At 45.1% G+C, this 17,523-nt stretch overlaps 1 protein-coding gene and 1 pseudogene across 1 annotated transcript in view; both read right to left on the bottom strand.

Annotated features, from left to right (window-relative positions):
• Positions 1-17,523, bottom strand: part of Frem3 (FRAS1 related extracellular matrix 3) — a 74,300-nt gene that overhangs the window by 7,811 nt on the left and 48,966 nt on the right. Inside the window, exon 6 of the mRNA XM_021170967.1 lies at positions 992-1,243. Coding sequence (XP_021026626.1) covers positions 992-1,243 — 252 coding nt within the window. The remainder of the gene's footprint in view (positions 1-991; positions 1,244-17,523) is intronic.
• LOC110300057 lies at positions 12,509-12,915 on the bottom strand (annotated as a pseudogene).

The following is a 17,523-nucleotide window of genomic DNA, read 5'->3' as shown; positions in this document are numbered from 1 at the left end:
TCTTTCTTTCTTTCTTTCTTTCTTTCTTTCTTTCTTTCTTTCTTTCTTTCTTTCTTTCTTCCTTCCTTCCTTCCTTCCTTCCTTCCTTCCTTTCCTTTCTTTCTTTCTTCCTTCCTTCCTTTTTTTCTTTTTTTTTTTTTTCCTTTTTTGGTTTTCTGAAACAGGATTTCTCTGATAACAGGAAACATCCAGTGTAGCCCTGCCTGTCCTGGAACTCTCTCTGGCCTCAAACCCAGAGCTCGGCCTCTGTGGCTTCTTGTTTTCTTTTTTAACTTTTTGATTCTTTGTGGGTTTCACATTGTGCACCCCAGTCCCGCTCATCTCCCTGTTCCCTCATATCTGCCCTTCACCCTTGCAACCGCCCCCCCCAATAAAACACACACACACAAACAACAAACCCCCCAAAGCATAGGAAACATCTCATCATGGAAGCTGTGGTGTGTCACAGTGTGTCCCACAGTGTGTCCACACACCTTAACTTGCAAATGTTCCTTGTAATGAGTCACTGGTCTGTTTTGAGGTCTCTGGCTCCTGTTATACCAAATACTGAATCCTCATCAGGACTCCTCCCAGTTATCCTGATGTTTGGAACAGCAGGAGTGGCCTTTCATGCATCCCAACTATTCTTAGATGATGTAGATTTTGGGGTTGGTCAGTTCGGAGCCCTGGATCTGGACCTGGTCAGCTCTCCCCTGTCCAGACCATCGGGGTGAGTTTTCCAGCACTGCTCTGGCCAGGCCACCCAATGCTGCCATCAGCAGGAGGAGAATCAGCTCTTCTGTTCTCAGACCCTTGGGGCCAGCTCACTCACAAGGTAGACATAAGGAGGAGCAGAAGTTCAAGGCCATCCTTGGCTATACAGTGAGTTTGAGGCTAGCCAGGGCCACATGTGACCCATCTAAAAATTGCAAAATTTATCTTACAAGCGTGAGAGCAAAGTTTGCTATCACAAAGAAGCTGAATCATTGCTTAGAGAAGAAAGGGGACTTACCATCCTCTCTGTCAGCCAGGATTGTTACCCTGGCAGTGGGGAATTTGGCTCCCAGCTGCCCTCCCGTTGGCAGGCTCAAAGCAATGCTGAAGGACTCGTCCTCCTCATAAAGGGAGTCATTGATAATCAGGACCTGGCAGGTCTTCTCGTTCTCATCCTTTTCAAAGTGGAGCATGCTGGTATTATCTTCTGGTCTTGAGACATAATCTGACAAAGATAACTCCATGGAAGGAATTGTGCCCGTGGCAGAACCTATGGGCAAACAGGGAAGGTGAGAAGAAACAGAATTGCTAATGGGAATTTCTTCCAGGTCCATCAATGCTTTTGTAAACAGCAACCATCTAAGCAATCTATGCAGGTCCGGAGACCACCGGCTCCCCCGCCCCCCACCCCCGGAGTGGGGTCCCGAGGCTTCTCATAGCCCGGCCAGCCCGGGGTGGGGAAAGCGCAGTCAAAACTCCTGAGTGCCACCTCCCCAGTACCTCTTTCATTCAAAAGTACTAATATGCAGTTGGCAGGCTTCCAAACAGACTGCTTCTTGGTATGGTGCATAGTTACTGATCTCTAAGTAGATGTCAAGTCTAAAGGATACTCCACTTTTACCCCCAATAAAAGGGCAGGTCCATCCATTGGGCCCAAAATTGAGTCTAGGCCCAGCTTTGTGGGTTAAAGGGTGGGCCATGTCCACCCCAGGGCTCTGGGTGCTGGGGAGGTGGGACTTGGGAGTTTTGACTGCGTTTTCCCCGGGCTATGGGGCTATGAGAAGTCTCCGGACCCCACTCCAGGGGTGGGGGAGCACAGCATGAGGTCCTCCCCCCCCCGGAATTCCAGAACTGGCTGGGGGCGGGCGGGACCTGCATAGAGGCTGGGACATCAGGTTCTCAGACTCTTGGGCATCCCAGAAGCCGCAGATGCCGTGGTTGAGAACCGAGTGGGGGCCTGCGGGCTGGATCTAGCCTGGGGCCAAAGGAAAAGGGGGAGGGGGGGGGAAGAGAGCTCTGACTAGGTCCCTCTGGAATGAGAGAGTCCTTGGCTTGCTCGGTGGGCAGCTTGGCTTGGTGGAGACCGTGGCTGGGAGCACTGAGAGACCTTCTGCGGGAGATTAGGCAGCCTGCTCTTTAGATGAAGGCCTGCTTCATTGCTCCCCATGGTGGATCCTGATGAGAAGAGACAGTCCATGGCTTTAAGGCATTTATTGTCATGGTGAGAGTTGTGATGAGTAAAACTGTATCCCCCCCTTTCTCAGGGTGGGCCTGAGGTTAAATATCTTTTGCAGGGAGGAGTATCTGGGAAGAAGAGCTTAATTGGCTAAGCCCTTCAGGCCTTTAGGTACCTCATTAAAGTGGAGATCTGTCTTGAGGCTACGTCATCTGTGGTCAGGTCTTCTACCTGTGGAGGGGCTTGGGCATTGCCCTTAAGTGACTGATGGCTACAGAATTATGGAGAGCTGAGGCCTCGTGTCAGGAGCCTGGTGTCTAGGAGCATGGCAAAGTGCCTACCATTCCTTGCAGGGTCTCTGGGGTTTTAAACCTAGCTCAACCAGAAACCAGGTTGCCTTTCACGGTCCCACACAGCTTAGCTGGCATGATAGAGGATTTCTGGTTGTTAGATAATAGGCAGCATTCTTCATTCGTTGAAGTGATGCTCTTGTGCACTGGGTGGAGCTGTGTTTTTGTCATTCCCTCCTTGCCCACCTAAGGTATCTTTTGACTGATTAAAATAGAAAGCCCATGACCTATAGCAAAAGACAAGACAGTAAGGTGGGACATCTGGCAGAGATAGGAACTCTGGGAAGGAGTCAAGCCCTGGAGATTGCCACCCAGACTTGGAGGAAGTCAGAGACATATAGAATAGTATAAATGGGTTAATATAAATTAAGAGTTAGTAGGAAACAATGCCTAGCTATAAGGCCAATGGCATTAATTAATAAATATAGTCTCTGTGTCATTATTTGGGAACTGGTGTGAGCACAGAAAAGGTCCCTTTGGCTACAGTCAGAAATTTGCGAAAGCAGTTACCATCTGCCAAAAGAGCTCATTGCCTTACCTCTGACAGAAGGGACATTTGGCTCCATTGACATCCACTGTGGCTGCATTTCAAAGCCCATGCTGACCTCTAGGCTCCCGTGGTCCCCACTCACTTGCTGTATATTTCAAAGTCCCTGCGCCCCTCCTCCCATGTACCAGTCAGTTCTCTTTACAAGAGCAAGGTCCCCCGTCCGCTATTGCCAGTGTTCTCTCCCTCTCTCTCTATCTCTTGTTATTCTCTCCTTTCTGTCAGATAACCCTGTCCATGTCTATTCTGTTTCTATTTCTCTCTGCTCAAGACTCTTCCAGATGTCTGTGAATATTTTCTCTTATGCACAATCAAAACCTTTCTTTTAATCATATCATGGAGTGGTCATGTTGCTACTTTCTTTACTAACCCCCCTTCACATACTACTAGGGTTTGGTCTGTTGTTATATATTCAAATGCTAAATGTTGTATGCTAAGATCTGGTTGCCCCATGGTTCTAATATATACCAGCCTTTGCTATGGAAACCTTGCCCCCCCCCCAATTATCCCTAAATGATTAATAAAAGTTGCTGATGGATTGTGACTGGGCAGAAGAGTGGTAGATGGGGAAAGGTTCTCAGGCTTGTGGTCTCAAGTAGGGACCAGGATGAGAGAGCAAGAAGAGGAGGGAACAGAAAGTCATGACCATGAGCATGTGGCCATGAGGGCTGGCCTGATGGAGCAGGAGCAGGGCAAACCAAACATGTGGCAAGTGACATATTGGTGTTCAAGGCATGGGAGCAGACAAAATAGCTTAGAGGGTTGACATCTGCCCAGCTCTAGTGCTTTAAAGCTTGCTATATAGAGGTTTCTGTGTCTTTTATTTGGGTAATAGCTGGTTAAAAAGTAACTGCTGCTGTTTTAGCTTCCAGCATTAGTTGATAAGCTCAGACTAGATAAACCACACTACAGCATACAGCAAGGTATGTTGAATTTGGCTTGTGTAGCTTAGGAACTCAATGAACTGGAGGATGGTAGGGAACTACATCTGCTTTTGCCTTCCTCTTGCATCAACAGATGGGAGAATGGAGAGGCAGAGGAATGAGGACCAGGACACTAGAGGATGATAACTGCATAGAACCTTCCCTGCTTTCCTATGTCACAGTGTCATAGCATTACATACGCTGTCATTCACTCTCAGATTAGAGTTCCCTACCTGCCGCCAGCATACAGACATGAGATTGTTTGTCAGTTTACAAATGATGTAGGATTCATCAGGGGATTTTAGCTTGGATTCAATGCACTTTGTATATATGTATAATTTTAGTTTCTTTTTTTTAATTTTTAAAGTGTGTGTGTGTGACCCTTTAGTATCAAAATGAAACTCTAAACTATAGATATAGTCCAAAGATAGACTGGAAACCTTATTTTTCTGGTTCTTCAACAGTGTACTTTTACAGACTACCAGCTTTTTGATACTAAAGGATCTTCAATTAATCTTTCCATTCAAGATTTTAAAGCTGAAATTTAACAGGGATAAAACTGTAAAATCCCAATCTTATAAAAGCTACTAACTTTTGGTAACTGTTAAAGATAATTAAGACAGGCAAATTAATGACCAATTTCTTTATACATTATTTAATTTTTTAGTGTATCCAGAACTATGGTTGGAATCACACTAAGTACAAATGTAATTCATTTACAGGGACAAGCTTTAGCCTTCTGTATATGTTGTCAAGGTTAAGCCTTAAGCAAGTAAATAAAAATAAGTTAATTGTCATCTAAGGTGTTTAATTAAAAAGGCTTCATACCTGACAGACAACATACTAACTTTTGGTAGTAGTAGCTGAGGCTGTCTCTAAAGAGTTGGGCCACAACAGACTCCATCTGCAGTTTGCTTCAAGTGCAGTAACGCTGACCACTGGGCAAAATTCCTTGCCCACCACCAGTGCCTGACCAAACTGTGGACACTGTTGGTTAACTGCTCTTCTCTGCCTCACCAAGGTAGGTATGTTTTCCCAAGTTTTTTTCTATATGAAAATTTCTCAGATCTTCTAGATCTAGCAGCCAAGGGTTGATGCTGCCCAGAGTGGCAGCTGAAGATGTAATGTCCTGTGAGACAGCCCAACAGTGGCAACCTCTGTCCACAGCATCAGGGTTACCATGGACGATCCCAGACTGGTTGTCCAGGGAGTGGGCAAGCGTCCGTCATTTTAAATGATACAGATTGTTTGGATTATGCTTTCTGCTTAAATGTGTCTGTCTCAGATCTCTGTGGTGGTGCTGATGGTGAGATATGACTTTATCAGCTTAGCAGCAGCAAGCCTTCTTTAGCTAGCTCCTCCCTCTGGCCAGTTCATTTCATATGTAAGAATTTGGCCTTGGTTTTTTCTGCAGTTACTAGGTCTCCTGCTAGGAAAGACAGAATTACAGACAGGTTTATCTTGCTGACATATCAGGCTTCATACTGAAAAACATACGCTGACAAAACAGGTTTCAATATTAAAAATACAAGCTATCATGTTGCTATTACTAACTAAAAATCTTACTTTTTGCTATTCCTTTATTTAAAAAGAACTTGCTTTCAATGACTGCTCTTTGTAGTCAACCATCTATGTCTCATGGTAAATGACTGGATGGAAGAAAAGGTTTTATTAAAGTTATGCAAGGAAGGAAAGGATTTAAGGTATGTGAAAATTGAGACTTTAAAATGATACACGATGTTAAGATTTCAAAGTCCAGAGTTTTAACATATTAATCGATGGAGCTCTGATAAACTATTTATCTAGCCTCGGTAACTGGCCACTGTTACAATCACAGGCTCAACATTTTAATTTGACTTAAAAGTGATTTTCACTGTACCCACAACACCTCTGTCCAATCCATCTAAATCCAGATCTGCTTCATCGTGCTGACAATTTCTGAGGACTTATTCTTGCCATGTCTCTGAGGCACCTCCAGCCGTTTACAGACACTTGTTAATTTGTTTTTCTACAAATAAGATCTCAGTACAGACTATAGACAGTGGTCATTCTAGTATTTCTAAACTTTTATCTCTACTGTCAATTTAAAATTTTCACATGTTTCAGGGAGTCCTGACTTGATTTTACCTGTTAGAGTCCACAGCCTAAGCCTTTTCAGCTACCCCGTACCTCTGAGGGTGGGCTCTTTCCTTCTTCTGGTCTTGGGACTTCTTTCCAACTGTCAGGACCACAGGCCTGAAGATTTCCCCCCTAGGCTCATTAAATTTACCTTCAGTCCCTAGTCTATGTTTGTCCCATATGACAGCTATCATTCAGGAATTAACTGTGACCAGCAAACTGCATTACAACAGCTCCAGGTGATCCTGTAGAACTAGTAGCCTTGGACTTGTTGAAAGCTGATATAAACTGGTCTAGCCAATGTGGTCACACCCAGTCTCTTCTGGCTGAGTCAGAAAACCAGGATGCTTCTGATGAACACCTCCTACCATTGGGTGACTTCCTTTCCCCTCCTGGCCTTTGACCCATATTCCAACATTCCTGGGCCCCAAAGACTTCCAAGTTCAGAGTTTTAACACATCCCACTGTCTGGCAATGTTACTATGTTTTTTACTCATTAGTCAGCTGATAATGGAACATTTCCTTTTTTTTTAATTATTTAAATTAAAAAAAAAACTTTTGCTAACAAAAGATATTTGGGAGAAATTCCATCTGTACTGAACATATGCAAGCATCTTCTTATCATCATTCCCTAAAAAATGCAGTACAATGGCTCTTTTCACAGAAATCACATGGTATTAGGTGTTACACATAATCTAGAGATGACTGGAAGTAAATGGGAGGGTGGGCAGAGGTTCTATGGAAATACTATGTCATTTTCTAAAAGCCACGTGAGTATCCGAGGATTTTGGTTCTTGTGCACGGTGGTAGAGTCAATCCCCTGTACACAGCAGGGGACAGTTTTATATAAACATATAAATAAACCCTCCTTGATTCAAATTCTCTGGCAAACCTTAATACATTTGCAAATGGCAGAATGTCATATAGAACCACAGCAAAAAGTGGGCATATAATCAGACCACAGAAAGCGACATGTGGAACTGATGACAGGGGTAGCTAGATTGGCAGGGGCAAGGCTCTCTCCACCTCTTATGTGTACTCTTCTGGTTTAAGGCTCCGGGGAGCCTTAGCTTACTGGGGAACCCCTGAGTGAACCACGTGGAGCTGGGATTGATGCAAAAAGCAAGAGGAATTTATTGTTCCAGTGCATTGGGGTTGTCCCAGACCTGAAGGAGAGGCAGCGACTCCCAGCACCCATTCAGCGAGTTTTTATATGGTTTCTAGGGGCAGAATAGAGCATCAGCAAATAGGCACAATATGATTGGTGGAACAGTGCACCCTTTAAACTGATTGGTCTTTAGGGAATGAGGTGACAAGGACTTTCCTTGTCTGAAGGTGGGCAACAGTCAGTCCTGAGGAATGTGTCCCCACCCACAGGTTGGTTCCTACCCTGTGGTCAGAGAAATGTTAATTAGTCTCTCCCTCTGGGAGGGGCAAACATTTCATGACCTTCCCAAAGTTCCTAAACTGACCTTTTCATCCACCCTTTTCTTTGTGTATGCTTCAATCTTGAAGCTATTGTGGATAGTTATGCAGCTCATATCCCTGGTTCTCTGCACTTAGCTCTTGATATCTTTGTCTCAGGACCATCAACTGTATATACCACCACCTATGCAAGCTTTACTAAAAGCAGCTAAGCGATTTAGAATGTAAAATCCAAAAGTCAGAAGCAGGAACAAAATGATCAGGGGTCCTAACAATGCAGAAATCAAGGTAGTAAACCAGGGGGAGCTGTTAAACCAAGACTTGAAACTGTCTTTGTTCTGTCTCTGTTCTGTCTTCTGCTTGACTAACCCTTGCCTCACCTTGGCCACTGGATCTTTAACTATCCTGGGAAAGGTCTCCATTATGTGCTTCCTGATGTTTCACAATCCCCCAAGGTCCAAGGCTTTGGTTAGAGTTATCAACTCTGCCTTTTAGGCTGCCATTCCCCAGAGGATGTGGTTGTGCCCAGACCACCTGGTGCCTGTCCACAATGGTGGCCTCTGCCTTGCATTGTCCCTCCACCAGGTAGCTGCTGCCATCAGTGAACCAGGTCACCTGAGCATCGGGGATCGGCTTATTGATAGGTCTTTTCGCCATCCCTGGTCCTCAGCTAGCATCTGCTGACAATCATGAGCTGGCGGGTCGAAGTCAGGGTCAGTAACAGAGTGGCCAGGTTGAGGGCCACTGNTGACATGAAGGTCACCCAATCTGAATTTAGCAACAGAGTCTGNTAATGAGTCATGCAGGCATTGGTCAGCCATCAATCCAGGGGCTGGAGAACAATGCTTTCCAAGGCATGCCACAGTCAGGTTCTGCCCCAAAGTCAATTTATCAGCAACTAGAACTGCCACCACCGCCATTATCCATAGGCAAGTAGGTCACCCAGTAGTGACAGGGTCTAACTTCTTTGACAGTTAGGCAACTGGGTGCTTCCAGGGGCCCAGCTGCTGAGTGAGCACCTCCTTTGGCTCTCCCTCTGTTCTCAGCCACATAAAGGTGGAACAGTCTACTGGTATCAGGCAGTCGTAGAGGAGGGACCTTGAGCAGAACCTGCTTAATCGTGTTAAAGGTCTGTTGCCCTTCTTCCTCTGTTTTTTAGTCAGGGGGTGGAAGGGGAGGGGCAGCCAATTCAACAAATCTTGGGATCCATAGGCAGCAGAACCCAGCTGTACCTAGAAATTCCTGTGTCTTCTTGGGGCTTTTTCTCTGGCAGATTTGGGCCTTCTTGGCTGAAGCTATGTATCTCAATCCTCCCAGCAACTCCAAGAGGAATTTAGTCCCCTCTAGACAGTCTTCCTTAGTCTTGGGACTCAGGTTTCTTCACCGGCAGGAGGGGAGTATTCCAAGCCAATTGGCACTTGCACAGGATCCCTTCCTTGTTCCAGGAACCAGATAATGTGGGGCCTGATTCCATCCCAGGCCTCCCTCAACATCGGATATTGGTGCACAGACATCGGGAAGGCTTGGGTTCTGAGCTCCATGTGGATGGGGGGGGGGTCTGGTAAGTGGTCCTCCCCATCCCTGCCATCTCAGTCCAGGCCTGGGGAAAGGCCTTGAGCCATCAGTCTAGGTCCTGGGGTGGCCTGTCCGAGGTCTCAGACAACTTGTATTCATCCTCTAGCCTGAGACTCAGGACTCTCTGTAGATTCCTTCCCTGTTGATTTTCTTTCTTTCTCTGCTCCTTTTCCTCCTCTGTCTGCCTGTTATAGTAGACTTTCTTAGCAACCTGCACTAAGTCCCTCAATGACTCATCCTGTCTTTCTAGTCTCTGACACTTCCCCTGATATCTCCACTAGCCTGGTCTATAAAAGCCACTGTCACAGTAGTTTTATGCTGTTTGCTGCTGAGGTCATAGGGTGTATATTGGTGCTCTAAAAAGGCTGTGGGCGACTCATCTGGTCTCCGCTTAACCTCACATACCTTGGTCAAATTTGTGGGTCGTCATGCCGCCCCCCTTGAGACCTACCAGTGGAATCTGGTGGTGGACCTTTAGGTGCCCCTTAAATTTTGCCATATTAAATTCCCAGTCAGGTCTAGTCAGGGAAAGCCTGCTGTCCATGACAGCCTGGTCAGTCGATGGTGCCCCAGTGTCTGAGGGGGTATTCTTTCTGGCTTCTGGCTTCCTCAATAAATAAGACAGTCTCAAAGATTATTAACTGGCCCATAGTGGGAGAGTCACTGTGATATCAGGGGAGGTGGCTCTCAGACTTTGTGTCCCCATGGCGGGACCAGGAAGTTGGGGGTCTCCTCCCGCTTCTCCCTCTGGTAAAGGGTGGTGCAATGGCCCCAGTTCCATATGGGCCATGAGGGCAAGGGTAGGGAGTTATGGAGCAACAGGTCTGCTGGTGAAGGGTCAACCACATAGACTTCTTCTCAGGTCCAGATCTCTCCTCCCGTGCTTCCTTCTTCCTGACAGCCAGAACCTATGAGGTGGGTCTTGGGAAAGAAAGGCTTTTATCCATGAGGGGGGTGTCCTCCACTAGATTTTTCCAGGTAACTATATAGGGCACTTGGTCTGGGTGCCTGAAGGATGCTGGCTTCTCTCCTCTCTGCCACACCCACTCCAGTGAAGACTTGTATGGCAGGCCCAAAAGCTTGGACGAAGTCCCAAGGCAAAAAGCTTCATAGAAACTTAGTCTCCTGGAGCCTTGGCATCCTGTATCACGATTGCTCCAAACTTGTTCATGCATTAGTCGGTGAACGGATGTGTGCTTTCTTTCAATATTGTTTTATTATAGGTGCCTCCAAGAAATGATTTGTCAAATACCTAAGCTAGATTGAACTTTGCTTCTTGGCCTACACCACTGTCTTAGGCAGTCCTGGAGCTGACCCTGGGCTTAGAATTTCGTAAGAATGTTACTCATTCAGATGAAATGCCCCAGTGTTGACAGTTAGTGCTGGATAGGAGGAGCTAGTACTCTCAGGGCTATTTCAAAATAGTAAACTTAGAATCCTCATTACAGTCAGGTATGACAGACTACATTACATAGTAGAAGAAAGTTGGTGAGTTCTTCTGACAAATGGAGATTCCCTATAGACACTTAAAAGAGCAGCCAAGTTACTCCCATATGCGAGAATTTACAATGGCCTAGGAAGAAGGACGGTTGTGGTTTAAGGACAAACTACAGTATTGCATTATTCATGAAAAGGTCAGCAAGGGCAGAACTCCCCTGGTGCAAGCTTTCACAAGGGCCAGAGGAATAGCATAAATTGTGACTAGGGTGTGAAATCCTCACCCAGCTCCTGTCAATATCTGACTTTAGATAGGGCTGATCTTATCTCAGTTGTAAACACTGCCTGGTTCCTGTCAGTCTTTATGTATGCATTTTTCTGTTTTGTGTCAGATAACTTCAATGTACCTTGGCTGATGTGTCACTTAACTTCTTTGTTTTCTTCTGTAATATGAGTCTGATGCTTGCTTTGAGAAATTACATTCAGATACAGCACTCTCTCTGTGTCAGTGTCTGTTTGTCACTTTTTGATGATTCCTTGCTCACATGAATACTGAAACCCTGGTTCCCTGTGGGTTGAGAGACTGACTGAGCCCAGCCTGTGGCACCTCTCCTGCTTTGATCACCTGCAATTCAAAGATTCCTACAGGTGGCTACCCAACTCCTAAAGTGGGCCATTCGGAGAAACAGGGAGTAAATAACTTGTTTTTCAGTTTGTCCAATGTCCAAAAAAATGTCTAAGTCCAAGAACATAGAACGAGGTACCAACAAACACAGAGAAAAACAATCATCAACCACACAGACAGCTTGACCCTGATCTCTCTCTCTCTCTCTTTTCTCTCTCTCTCTCTCTCTCTCTCTCTCTCTCTCTCTCTCTCTCTCTCTCTCTCTCCCTGTTTTATTCGAGACAGGATTTCTCTGTGTGGCCCTGGCTGTCCTGGAACTCACTTTGTAGACCAGGCTGGCTTCAAACTCAGAGATTCGCCTGCCTCTGCCTCCCAAGTGCTAGGATTAAAGGCGTGCACCACCACTGCCCAGCTTAAAATTATAGATTTTAAAAATTAAGTCTGAAATATCAGTAAAAATACTGATCTGTAGGGGGTATTTACGGGGCTGTAGGGGTAGGGGAAGAGGTGGGAGGGAGAGAGCCCACATCCGGCCATGGGAGGACTGCTAGATGCTTTCCATGCGGCCCTGGGTGGGCATCTGGCTGTGTGAAGCCACTGACCCCACACGGCGGAGGGTGGACAAGGAGAAGCACCCGTTCTTTGGCATCCCACGCTGGATAGGGCAGAGGAGCTGAGAACAGAATAGGGGCCCCAGGACAACACTCAGCCCTGAAGGGTAAAGGAAGAGAGGTCAGGGGGAGAGGGGAGGGGGCGCTGGGTGGTTCCCACACAGGCAAGAGTCCTTAGTCTGGGCCTTGATGAACAGAGACAGTCTATGAGCTTTATTATAGAAAGGCAGACTGGCCAAGGTCAAGAGGAGAGAAGGTGGAAGGGAAAGAAAGAGAAAGAAAGGTGAAGGCATAGAGTAAGAGAGGTAAAAGCTTAGAGAGTAAGAGAGCTTAGGGAGTAAAAGAAAGCTTAAGATAGCAAGGAAGGGACAAGCAGCCCCTCTTATAGTGGGCTGTGTTATCTTGCTGTTGCTAGGTAACTATGAGGAGGAGTCTAGCCAGAAGGCTAGAAGCTTGGGACATTGTGTATGTGCTAGCCACATGCTTCTCCTGTGGGGGCTGTGGGGGCAGTAACTTCAACAGGAGCCAGGCATCCAGGAGACATGAGGGAACACCTTCCATCCCATGTAGATGGAAATTACCGCCTCCAGGTTTTACCAGGGTTCAAGACCTCAACTCGACTGGAGACCAAGCTGTCTGTACATAGCCCATTGCCCCACAGGTGTTTTACATCTCAAATCCTAGTACTTAATTCTGCTTCTGTCCTGTTACTTAATTTGTGGGAAAACAAAACAAAACAAAACAAAACTCAATGGTGCAGTGATTTGAGCTTTCCAAACTTCAAGCGTTTTGACATTCTGAGGTTTGAAGATGACGCGTTGAAGTTTGAAGAACGAGTTGTATCCGAACCCTGGGACAATCCATAACCAGAACGTTGAAACACATAAAAAGACGGGTGATTCCTTAAGGTGTCAAGTGTCATATTCTTTAGTTCCGAAGTGGCATCCCTGTCTCTAAAATCCCCTGCAGTATGCTGTAACATGTAAGCGCAAAGGCCGAAAGTGTCTGGAGAACTCTGTCAGCAGCGCAGCGGCTCATACTTCTTTTCTGTCAGTCCAGTCACATTGGAGAACGATGCTGTGCGGCAGAGCAGGCAGCGTGGGTGAGTTCGAAGAGACTGACGCCCACCAGCACCTTCCACAGCCACACAACCATGTTTCTGAAGGAGTGGCAGCCCCGGAGCTAACCTTCCACACTGGGATAAGTATGCTAAGAAAAGGAAAGACTGGTCATGGCTCACAGTCTCGATCTGGCCTCATTGCTTTGGGCCTGTCACAGCTCAGTACATCAGGGTGGGAGCACTTGGCAGAACAGGAGTGTTTAGCTCAAGGCTACTCATCTAGAGCTGATAAATAGGACTGAGTCTACCAAATAGACATATAGAAGAACTTCTGAAAGATCTGCTTTAGGTAGAAGAAAAATCCTCTGAGATGCAGGGCTTCACATCTATACCTTGACAACAAACCTGCAAAGAAATACATTGGAGAGTACAGGAAGCCGTGAAGAGAGGGGCAAGTCTCTCTCTCAGCATAATCTACACTCTACCTACCTCTTATCACAGAGGGGAAAAAAGCCAATCAGAGAAGTGGGGTGAGGTGGTGGATGCCAGGCAGGAAGAGCTGTCGTGGACAAGTGAGCTGACTGGAGACAGCCTACCATTTTGCTGGGCTGCAGTGGCTACCTCTGGTGAGGCATGGCCCCAGAGGCGTCTTCCCAGGGTTGCTTCTTGCTACTGATGTGCTTTCTCATGTTTGTCACTGCCATACTCTCTATTTATTTGGCATGGTGTGAGTGGACAGCAGGAGATTCTTACTGCCTATAGCCTGGTGTGATTACTTCATGGGTGGTTACCCTACTGGGCAAATTTCCTGCAGATCAACATGAAGATGTTGATTAATGATGTTTACGTGAATTAATGACTTTATAGAATTCCTGATTTGATTCAAATAATTTTTGAAGAAAGTTTAAGGAGATGGTTTTAGTTGTTTTGACGGAAAGATGTAATAAATTTAGAATTAAGAATAGAGTGTGCCCTCTCCTCATAGAATAGTAAGTAAAGCCTGCATAATTAGGAATACAGTAAGCTTTCATACATTTTACTAAGAAGAAAAATGGGCTTGGGACAGATTTGTGATCAAGGAAAAACATTCATTCTAGATCAGGTCTAAGGATGAAGCCACAGGTGTGCACTGTGATAAAGCAAGGCCACGTGAAACTGTAGCTCTGAACTTATAATGAGCTTATAATGAACTTAGAATGAAACACTGCTTTGAACTTTTTATTGACATTCTTCCATAACTCCCTTTTTGTGTAACATTTTATCTGTGAGGATTTTATAAAGAACTTTTGTCTAAGAAGATATAAAAAGGCTAAAAGAAGAAATAAAGTGTGGCTGTTGGGGCTCTGCATCTACCAAATATGTGTGTGTGTGTTTTTTTGTATATATATATCTATATATCTATATCTATCTATATATATACAAACAATATGCATATATGCATATGTGTCTGTCTGTCTCTATATATGTACATACATATGTATGTATATATATGTATGTGTACTTGTAAAATTGATGACACTGGTGGTCAGATCCAGCAAAGTATGTGTGTGTGTTTGCATGTGTTCATGTGTGTATACATGACTTTATATCCTTTTCTTTCTCGCTGACCTCTTAAGAGTTAAAAGAGTTCAGAGTTTCTTGCTGGCCCTAGATAATTAAGTTTTGTTCCATCAGCAGTGCTGACCCCATAAATTGTCCACTGCTATGAGTGGTGACCTTCATAGGCTGTTATTAGCATTGACTCCAATTGCCAACAACATACTGGCTCCCTTCCTCCATTACCTAGATGCTGGGTGGACCCTGACAACCAGGTCTACTAGATGTGTTTTATTCAACCGGATAAAGGCAATCATTAATAACTCATGCCATACTCAGTTTCAGCCTGACTGACACCACAGGATGACTCAATTATGGTTTGCTTTTCATTGACTGTTTCTTTCAAGAAGAGTAGTTTCCTAACAAGAAAGTGGCCAATAAGTAAGAAAAGATAGATGAGGTCTACTTTGTGAACAATATTGAGCCAGGAACTATCTAATTAGCATGTTTTTTATACAGAGTGTCATTAAAACGAAAACATTTCACTGAAGAGCAGTAAATGTTAGTTGGGCCGGTTGTATCTCTCAAGGGACATTTGTTAATGTCTGGTGGCATTTTGAAGGCTCACAGCTGGGGCTGGTGGATGCTTCTGATTTCTTACATCTAGAGGCCAAGGATGTTTGCATAATATCCTACAAACAATAAATTCCTCTCTGACCCCGAGGACAGAGGATTTAACAGTATACATATCACTTATCTTGGTCTGTTCGAAATCAAGCATAATGACAAGGCACTTGAGACATATTTTGAAGGTTTTCACGGTTTTGTGTTTGGCTGTATTTTCAGAGATGGACAATCCTGTGGTCTGTTCTTTAAGATTCCCTGTCAAGAGACTATGGAGAGGGCTCAGGTGGTAACAGCACTTCCTTCCCAAACAAGAAGAATTGAGTGTGAGCCTTCAGTGGCCGTGCAAAATGACAGGCATAGCTGTGCAAGCCTGTAACCCCAGTACTTGGGGACAGAGATTGGTAGATTCTAAGAGCTCATTGGCCAGACAACCTTGCTGAAATGTGAGCTTCAGGTTCAGTGAGAGACCAGGCAGCACATGATATCTGGCTATGGCTTCTGCATTCACAAGCATGGCACATACCTACACATTTGAATGCACGTAACACATGGATACACACGTATAAACCTATACACAAAAAAGGTTCTATCTTGAAACACCAGATACAACCAGATACATGTAGAATTTGTAATAACTCTAACTTAGTTTTACTCTTAAAATTAAAAAAAAAACTAAAACTTTGCTATTACCATGAGTATGTGTGCCCAATATGTACTGTGTGTGGTCGTAGCATGTGTGGAGGTCAGAAAACTTTTGGAGTTAGTTCTCTCCTTCTAGGGTTCAAACTCAGATGGTCAGACTTGAGTGGCAAGAGAGTTTGCCTTCTGAACCTTCTTGCTAGTCCTGGGTCTACTCCTGCTTTGGTCTTGAAGAATGAAAAGAAAATTAGGTGGGCAGAAGCACTCCATTGAGGAAGTTGTCCTCCAGTCCTCTTCCTCCTATTTCCCCTCCTCCTCTTCTTTTTAAAATTTGTTTTGTTTTATTTTTTTCAAGACAGGGTTTCTCTCTGTAGCCTTTGTTATCCTGGAAATAGCCCCGTAGACCAGGTTGGCCTCAAACTCATAGAGATCCACCTGTCTCTGCCTCTGGGATTAAGGGCATGAGCCATCACTGCCCACCAAAGTCTTTCTTTTTCACCAGCTAATTACAGGGGCATGTACTTAATTCTAGAGAGCCCAGCATGTCTATGAAAGATCACATGAGCCTTACACAGAGGAAGTGGTCAGTGGCTGGGAGTGTAACAAATGTGCACCTTTAAACCATACTTCTTCTGGTGTGATAACTATTGTTGGTTGTCAACTTGACTATATCTGGAATGAACTACAATCCAGAAATGGAGGGCATACCTGTGATCTGGCTCTTAAGACAGGAAGACAACATGCCTTTGGTCAGGATATTTGGGGGTGGGGGGAGGAAGAAGACACATGCCTTTAAACCAGATCTTGAGGTGGGATGACACACCTTAAATCTGGGCCACATCTTCTGCTGGAAGCTTTTGTAAGGACATAGTGGAAGGAAGCTTTTGGTTCTTCTTTACCTGCTTGCCTTTGCCTTACTAGCATATCCATCCTTCACTGGCATGGGTGATCCCAGCATATATGGAAGACCACCTGAGACACCCAGTCTTGTAGGACTGAGTAATTGCTATATTCTTGGACTTTCCATTCCCAGCTAGCCATTGTTGGATTAGTTGGCCTGCAACCTGTAAGTCGTTCTAGTAAGTTCCATATATATTTACATATTTATATAATATACAAATATATATGGAATCTACATATATACACATATATGGAATATATATGTATATATACACATACATACATACATACGACACACACACACAATTCTCTGTTCACAATCAGAGGGCCTCCCAGAATGCAGTGCAATGAAGTAGTAACCAGAGGAGCAGTTTGTCAGAGCTCATGTAACTGCTAAACTGGACAGGTCTACTTGGGGTCCACCCATCGCTCTGCCTCTGGAAATGAACTGGGAAGCTGAGAGAAGAGCTTTGTGAATCAGCTGGCAGAGGAGGTGGTGGTGAGATGGGAGTTGCCTCCCTGGAGCCGACTCTTCTGTAGAACATGACTTCCTGTTGTGTCTCTACATCTGAAAGGTGTTCTCAGAAGACTCCATTCCCAGTTGTCACATATCGCAGGATGCCTGGCATGTGAGCCTGGACTCTGCACAAGCACTTATTTTCCTGCTTGTGGTTAAAATAAGGAAACACATAACGGAGTCAGATCTCCCAGCATATAGGTTCATGGCATGTGCATGAGAATACCTGACCCTTGTGCAACTGTGGGAACTGTCACATCTCACATGGAAGGCCACTGTGGCCCTTGTCCTCATTCCTCTCCACAGCTACTTCAGCGTCTCAGCTGATGAAACTTCAAGATGGACTTTTAAACTTTTCCAAACGTTTATAATAAAGGTTTAACAAGAGAGCCGCTGAGGCAGCACCCTTTTGGGGCCGCAGACATCCGGCACCCTCCCAGTCGGAGGACAGTGACCTGCCCTGCAGGGAGCGCCATCTTGGCTC

The sequence above is a fragment of the Mus caroli genome, chromosome 8, assembly GCF_900094665.2.
Source record: "Mus caroli chromosome 8, CAROLI_EIJ_v1.1, whole genome shotgun sequence".
Lineage (NCBI taxonomy): Eukaryota > Metazoa > Chordata > Mammalia > Rodentia > Muridae > Mus > Mus caroli.
Note: the sequence above shows the minus strand (reverse complement) of the source record. Positions and strands in the feature narration are given on the sequence as shown.